This window comes from Meleagris gallopavo, chromosome 5, assembly GCF_905368555.1.
Source record: "Meleagris gallopavo chromosome 5, MGAL_WU_HG_1.1, whole genome shotgun sequence".
Classification (NCBI taxonomy): Eukaryota; Metazoa; Chordata; class Aves; order Galliformes; family Phasianidae; genus Meleagris; species Meleagris gallopavo.
The window spans coordinates 42,823,072-42,831,423 of NC_139408.1; the positions used below are offsets into that span (position 1 = coordinate 42,823,072).

An 8,352-nucleotide genomic window follows, 5' to 3' on the forward strand; every position below is an offset into this window, starting at 1 on the left:
GACTTAACTATATTTTAATTTCTGCCAGACTTCTATTCACATGATAAAACTTTAGAAACTGTTCAAGCATTTTAGTACTAGGTTCCTTTCAAATTCATGGGAACGGAATGTCTGAATTTCCACAGTGGGTGGCACTGGTATTCACGTTCTGCTTACCTTGAAAGTAGCTGCCTTAGAGATCTAATACATTTCTAAATTTTGTAGCTTTCCAAGTGCAGATAAAGGATCTGAGAGAAAAGTTATGACTGAACAGCAGAAGATGACAGTGAAGGTAATACAATCATCATCTATCAGTCATCTAGATAGTTTTTCCCCACCCTTCACTATCATTTTGGATTATATAAGTCATCTCTGGCACAGCAGTATACAATTGAATAAGGTTTCATTTTCTTTGTTATTCTAAGATAAATTAGTTAGATGGAGGAGAAAATCTTAGAAGAATGAGCAGAAGTGGTAAGAAAAAAATACCGAGCTTAGAAAATAAGAGTTTTGAAAGTGGGTTGTTTTTTTTTTTTTTTTCCCAAACAGTTTTAGAGAGGCACTGGCATGCTTAATTATCTGTAAAGGACATAAATAATTGGCATGTTATTTATCAGCAGACCTTTTTGCCTCTGTTACAAGGATTTTTTTCTTTATTTTGCGTTGGTTAACATATATATAAAGCCTGAGACAGAAGTATTGGGACTAAGAAGTCCCTTCCTCTTAGGAAATATCCAACCCAGTAGGCAGAAATGCTTTCCTTGCTGTTGTTTTCTTTCATTTCTGCTTAATGCAAAATTTTTTACTGAACAGTTACACCACTTCAGGTTCTACCTGCTCCCTATTATTTCATGTTGCAGTCACAGATGGTTGCAAATATATAATTTCAGTAGCTGGGTGCTCAGTATTGATATAATTTACTGCGTATTTTCATTGATAGTAAATATTTTACTTTTGCATTCTAGAGTGAAGATAAAAGATACAATATGGATGAGCCTGAGAGAGGAATAGCTGCTTTTCCATACTCCTTTCTGAGGTACCCAATTTACAGCAGGAAGAAATAGTTGAAGTATTCTTTTCAGGTTTCAATACAACTTTTTCTTAGGCCAGTAAGCCATTACTTATATAATTTGTTAGTTTTCAATGAATGGCCTTTTCCAACTCCACAGTTTAGTTTTCTTTTGATGAAGTAAGCAATTAAGAAAGAGACTTCTGAAATAAATGTGATTTTTCTTTTTTTTTTGTAAGGAGTGAGACTAATGAGAACTTAATACAACTTTAGTTCTGTATATAACTGTGAGCTTATAAACTATGTATTTAATGTACTGTAGCTGTACGTCAGTTACAGTATTGGCATACCTTTCAGGAAGATGAGTTTCCAGAAATCTAGGCTTTTCATTCTAAGAGATGCTAAAGTTCCAGACCTAACGTATTTTCCATATCCTTTTCTGAACATTAGAACGTTGTTTTAAATACAAGAACAGTGTTGAAAATGAAGCCCTGAACCAAGGGCTCCTAGCTCATTCTCCTTATTGCTGGAGAATAGAATCATACTTTACTTGCTGATTTACTCTGTGGCCTTTGCATAGAAATCTAATGGGTTGGGTTTCTTACTATCAATGTAACAGCTGTTATTTAATAGAAACAAATACCTCTTTTAGTAATCCAGGTATTAAGTTAGCTTAGTCTATAAACTCCATTATTCCAATTGATGATTTGCAAACTCCATATGGTATATTTAAGATCGGTCTGTCAGAGTTCATTTATAGACCTGTTCCAAAGATTATGAATTGGGCATTCATCCTTCCTGAAGTCTACTGTGTGGCAAATGACACAGAGAGCCTTACCCAATTAAATACCAAATCATGTTGAGGTAAAAGCGTTTTTTATGGATTACCTCTTTTTGAGTTATCAGTCAGAAAACTGCATTTAGTAAGGTGCCATAATACTCTTCAACTATTGCCTTTCAGGCTTCAAGGTAGGTAGTGAATTTTTCTATTGGAACAGGGTTTCAGAACTTCTGTTTTTGTTACTCCAAGGAGTAGAGGAACAGGACAGGCAGATGATTCCAGAAGAGCATGAGATGCAGGGTACTATGCAGGGTTTTCATAATGTTGCTCTTCACTGTTTCTTACCTTCTGATTTTTCTGATTAGAGAGGCATCACTGTATTCTGAGCAGCTTTCAGCAAGGATGAATATTGAGGCTGTGTAAGTATATTTTCACCATTTTTCTGCTAGTTTGGAAAAGTGATGAAACAATATATAAGGACTCAGAATAAACTTCACAATCTATAGTAAAACTGATCTATGAATTTATATGTAAGTTAGCAACTTCCATGTCAATCCAAACGTGAAGAAAATTCATTATAATTTTGGAGGTAAGATAGATTGCTATTATCCAGAGGCTACACTTCAAACATTTTCAGTTCTTTTTTTGGACTAAAATCTGTCTGGAGCAAATTAGAAACTAGAAAGGTTAAAATGTGGAGTTGAGGTGAATTCTCACCGAATTTTTGCTCGGAGATTTGATTTTTGTCAGTGATCTCTCATATGACCTCAGGAAAGTGGTCTGATATCTTCATGCTTTAGATAGTCTTGTTCTTGTCTAACCTTAAGCATGTAATATAGATCATCTTTCATAGATGGAACCAAAAATGACTAGTCTTCAGACTGGATGACAACTCTTACATAATCATGAAAGTTGTATCAGTCTTGTTATTTTCTGTTTACTACTGGAGGATGATTAAGCTTGGATACTTTGGGATATTTAGAAAGATGCTATGAATTTGAGAAACAGCATTTAAATCTTTTTTTTTAAAAGGGGATTACTGGGGAGGTAGCAACGGAGTTTAGAAATGAAAAAATACCTGAGTTTCAAAGATTCAAAGAGGTAAAAGTCACACAGCACACAAACAAGGACTTGGTATTCTAGAGTTGTCATTTGAAAGGAATGGAGGCTGCCAACAAGCACTTACTCTTCTGTGCTCCCACTGAGGACTCGCAATTTTGAGCTGCAGTCAGATTCTCAAGAAGCTCCTTTGGAAGCCTTTCACTAGAACACCAGACTGCAATCTTCTACTTTCTTCCCACTTCCTTTCTGAGTGCAAAGCAGGTTGTTAATGCTTTACGTTTGCCTCTTTCCTCATCATGCTCTTTGCTAATTTACAACACAAGAGAAATGTAGCATAAGTGTGAAACACCATAGTGATTTTTTTATTATTATTTTTTGAACTGAGCGAAGGGCTAGGTAGTTGTCTCTATTTTTAAACACTTAACATTGAGCTTTCTGTTCTTCCTCCAGAGAAGATGACCATTTATATTTAACTTTCATTGAAGATGTAACAAATGACATTCTTGACATTGGGCTGTTTTCTAACAGGTAGATTATGGCTGTTTTAAAATTCGTAATGCTATGTCAGTATACATGTTGTTGCCTTTTAAGAATATATAAATACTCAGTTACCCCTTGCTTATTTTATTTCCTTTTGATTCTTACTTTATATAAGAAAAGAGGACTGAGAAAGAGCTGCAGGTCATCTATTTCAGTCTACTCCAATGTAACATGAGATGCAGCCTCTATTAGAAACTGATCTATGTGGAACAATGCTAAGAAAAAAATAGTCTTACTCTGCAAGATCTGTTTTGCTAAATAAACAAAGTTATTAATCTTTGATACAGTACTTCTTCCATTGCCTTTCTGTCCTTGTTCCTGTTCCAGTATGAATTCAGCCTTCAGTATGCATTGTAAGGATTACATACTGTTCCAGATAAGGGTTCATTAGTTACTAAGTCATATTTTTTTAAAAATAATTAAACAATAAGTAATTATTCATGGATGTGAGCATTACTCCCAGATTCTTTGCTTACCTGTAGAATAAAGGCTCCAAGTAGCCTTCTTTGTGACAGAGCTTAATTAAAACAATATTAGGGTCCTCTTCAGCTAAGAAATAAAAATCAGGTAGTAGGGTTGTTAGAACATGGTTTTGTTTGTGTTACCTGATTTATTTATTTATTAATTTGTAGAGTTCTGGAACAATTGTTTGAATGTCATATACAAGAAAATAAGAACCGTTTGGATGAGGTAGGTACTGCCTCTGTAATATTCTCACTTTCCACATTTCCAAAGTACTGTGGAAAGGCACTGGTATGTTATCTTGTGTACATAACCATAATAATCAGTGGAACGTCTTTATAAGATATTTGGAGACTTACAGGAGTAAGGCATAGTCACAAAAAAAGTGACAATAGTCAACTCAGTTTGGTGACTCTTGCTATATAATTTAGTCACTCAGTTGCAAGCAACCTCCATTTCTGTAACCAGAATGAAGCCCTGAGTTCTGGGCAGATAAGTGCAATGGGCTTTAGCTGCAGGGGTGTCATCCTTTATTTCTTCACACCCTAGAGCAAAATGCGGCACCTGTTGGATGTGCTTAAAGAAGACCTTGGCTGCAGCCCACACAGTGATGCTGAGCAAATCCACGCAGGCTGGGAAGCCTTTGAGTCACTGGATCTGGGAAAGGTTAATATGATGGAACAGCTTGAGTTTTGCAGTAGAAATCGGAAGCAAGGAAAAGCTATGAAAAGTGAAGAATTCTTTAAGACCATGGATTTGTTATCAAAGAAACCAAGTGCATATGAAGTGCCATTATGCAGTGAAAATTCAAAGAAGACAGAGAGCAAGGGTGACTTTTCAGAAGATGTTGATGAAATGATGAACGCTGAGACAGAGTCTCATGCTTGTGTGAAATCTGAAGACCCAGACGCTTCACCCTCATGTGAGGAAACTCTAAACTTGATTACTTGTGACAGTGATTTGGAAGCCAACAAGGAACTTGATGATCTTGAGGAAAACTTTGCAGAGGTCCTTCAGATCACACATGACCACTCATCATAGTGGCCAAAATTTAGCTGTTAAATAGGGAGAAAACTATTTTTGTAGAGAATTGCCATTCGCTAAATAAAGAGAAGTAAATTGTTTATCTTCAGATGTTTTAACAGAATTACTGAATTCTCTTTAGTAGAGTATTTATTACAGATCAGTGAACATTTCTTTACTGATGTAGACTGTAAAGGGTAAAATGACTTAAAAAAATACTTTGTATATTTTCTCTATAAACGTATAGCCCAAAACTAACTTTTGGGAATAATAAAATTAGATGCATATTTTATAGAAAGCTTCAGAGTTACAAAATATTTGTTTTTATTTATGACAAATAAAATTAATTGATGACATTTCTAATATAATGGTGGTTCATGTTATAAAGATGCAAGATTTTTGTAGTTCGCAAGAAGAATTCAATTTACCCACACGAAATATGATGTACTGCTTACCTGCAGAGCAGAGACAGAACTGTTTGTTCAGCCTGGAAGGCAGCAGCATTATTTCCTTTCTTCGTGTTCAGCCATTGTTTGATGTTAAATCCCACTGGAGCATGATGTTCTTATCTCATTTTTTTCTTTTCACAGTACCTGTAGAACATAGCAAACAAGGTTTCCTTGCATTAGCTTGAATGAAATAAGGCTTGAGTATCAACAGGCAACTTTCCAAAAATAAGCATTTCTTTCTGATATTGCTAGCTGATCATTCCTCCTTTCTCAACTATGAACTGAACTGTCTTATTCCCTACATCAAAAGATATAAAAACCATTTTGCACCATTAGCTGGTCTCATGCCAGAAACAGACGTACAGTTCTAGCTGCTGCATACAGCAGCTTTTAAGATGTTCAGTACACATGCAGCTTGTTTTATGCACAGCTCTTGAGCTACTTAATCCTACTTGTCCATGGTTTAGCTGGTAATTCTGGTAAGTAAAGACTGCAACAATTTTCACACTGCATAACATCAAAATACACAGTCCAGTTTCTTGCACTGATGGCAACCTTGGTATAGCATTCTGCAGAGAGTTTTGGATTTGGAAAAAAAAGGTCCAAGAAGAGTTGGACAAACCCAAATGGTAGAGCTTATCAACTTGCACATGTGGCTCAAGAGCTTCTATTAAACACTATTAAACTTGTAAGCTCAGTGACTGACTGTAGTGTGCCAAAAGCTCCAGTAAACATAGACCATTGCTTCATTGTGAAGCATAAGTTTTTTTGGGGAAAAAACAAAGAACAAAAAACTCTTTCAAAAAGCCAAATAAAAGCAATGCTTCTGGAACTCACCAATGTTGCAGTGCAGTGTATGTTTTCCAAGAAAACAAAAAGGCACTTTCCTGGCTGTCTTGGTCCTAATGATAAATCACGCTTGTTGACAGTGACAGCAGAGAGTGCTTTATTTTACCCACGTACACGTGGCTGAGCAGATGGGTCTTTCGTCTGCCATGCTCAGCTGGCTATCTTACAAGTCTGGCCTGCAGCCTGAGTGCCCTGGCTCACTGAAAAGTAGGGATGATGTGAGGATTTTGCATTGCTCCATCGGAGCCTGTCTCATTGAGAAGACACAGCCACAGGACTGACTCAGTGCCAGCATCGTTTCTCCCTCATCACAAGGGACTGAAACCCTTCTCCCATCCCCAGAGGAACTCCCTTTATCTTCCTTAGCCCAGAAGTGAAGAGCAGAATGCACCCACACAATTGGGTTGTGTATTATACAGAAAAAAAAAAAAAAAAAAAAAAAATTAATACAGAGTGATAGGCTAGGTCTGGTGCCTACAAATATGGTTTATATATAGAACTAAAGAGTGTGGTGAGCCATCTCCAGATGCAAATCTTCCTTGCTCCTCTGCCATGACCACACTGGCTCCTGGAGCCCTCCCTCTGAGTTCTCCAACATTGATCCATTATGGAATTAAAAAATTTTCTCCTACTGCTTTATTGTATAACCTACATTGTAAAAAGGATCACTCAGCAAACTTCAGCTTGTGGTCAACATAAGTCTGATTAAGTATTAATAAGAGATTCATATTAAAATTCTGCAAATTAAAGCATAGCAGTGAAAGTGGTCATGACTTCAGCATGCAGAAAGGTGCAAATAATCACACAGTCATTTCCTGCAGTATGAGTAACATGAAAATAAACAAGTTCTGTTCCTTGACCATGCTTCCTGTGGATGAGCTGTCTGAACATTGGTGACGTTTTATCTGGGTAGGTGGTAGTTATAGCAGTAAATTAATAAAAACTGACCTTTTACAAAGAAACCATCTGTCTGCCTAAACCACGATTACAGAAATTTCCTGGACTTTGAGTGAAATACTCAGTAAGGAACCCCAGGGGAGCACACTGATGTGCTGACAACTAGAGTAGTCAGCACAGGCAAGGGAACTGATTTCTTGTAAACCACTCCCAACAGGTAGTGGGGAAAGAACACTCGAGACAGATATTATCAATATGAAATCAATTAGCTTATCTCACCTATAGATCCAAAAGTAAATTCAGGCTATCCCGGGCCTGATACTTTCCTTGTTTCCTTACTCACATTTACATTTGGTGTCTCTTCAAATGTAAGTTGTTTAAGCAATTTGATACACAAACCAGACCCACATCATACTAAGATCAATCAGCAGTGCAAGTTCTGTTCACTTGATGATATATTCAGATTTTGGTATAAGCCCTATGAGAATAAGGTAGTCTCACTACCATTGACTACAAATCTGAATATTTTGGAAGTAACTGTCAGGAGCAATCAGCTGCTGTGATCTACAATAGATTTATTTCTGCCCAGGCTCATCTGGGCAATAAACACATGTAATAGCATTGATGCTTACTTCAAATGATCAAAACCCCATTATTGTTGCTTTGCTCTGTGACAAAAAATCTCTTATTTCTAAAGCCTACATTTTTGTCATCAGTAGCCTAGTTATCAGAGGTAGGATTCTCTTTGTTTACAAATCAAAGTGGGGTTTTGGGTCATTTGTAATAAAGATTCATGTGATGAAGGGAGAAGGTACTTAGGTGTCTTAGTGCTATCTAGAAAAAAAAAAAGAAAAAAAGGAAAACCTGCAAGCAAAACCCAAACTGTCATATTATCCCTAATCAACCTTAACAATATAACAAAAAAAAAAAGTAAAAAAACCACAACATTGTAACTTGAGGCTTAAAACTTCTCACTCCAAAACAACCAACCCCAATGTTCACCAGCAGTCCTGTTTTCTTTATCGAAAGTGAAATCTGCTTCCTTCAGAAACATTCATCATCAGTTTCCATTCCAAGTGGGAAAGCAATTGATGTGCAAACAGGTGAGTGGTAAATTAATCCACTGCACCAGCCATTGCATGTTGCATGGGTCACCACCAGTCAGGGAATCCAGTTTCAAAGCCTGTAAGTGGATCTTGTGCCAGCGGAAGCTGAACTTGTCATGGGGAGAACACAACACTGGGAAGGGAAAGAAGCAGAAGCAATTCTTGCTTGCATGACAGTTCATCAGCAGAGCCACA

General features: G+C 36.8%; 1 protein-coding gene across 3 annotated transcripts in view; it reads left to right on the plus strand.

Moving 5' to 3' along the window:
• Window positions 1–5,224, plus strand: part of SPATA7 (spermatogenesis associated 7) — a 35,167-nt gene extending 29,943 nt beyond the window's left edge. For 2 of the 3 annotated variants that reach the window (XM_085225466.1, XM_085225468.1), the window contains exons 7-12: window positions 205–271; window positions 945–1,015; window positions 2,135–2,188; window positions 3,282–3,359; window positions 4,004–4,061; window positions 4,383–5,224. In XM_085225466.1, coding sequence (XP_085081592.1) covers window positions 205–271; window positions 945–1,015; window positions 2,135–2,188; window positions 3,282–3,359; window positions 4,004–4,061; window positions 4,383–4,874 — 820 coding nt within the window. In that variant the 3' untranslated portion in view covers window positions 4,875–5,224. The remainder of the gene's footprint in view (window positions 1–204; window positions 272–944; window positions 1,016–2,134; window positions 2,189–3,281; window positions 3,360–4,003; window positions 4,062–4,382) is intronic. The other variant, XM_085225467.1, reaches the window with a different exon arrangement.
• The last annotated feature ends 3,128 nt before the right edge of the window (window positions 5,225–8,352 follow it).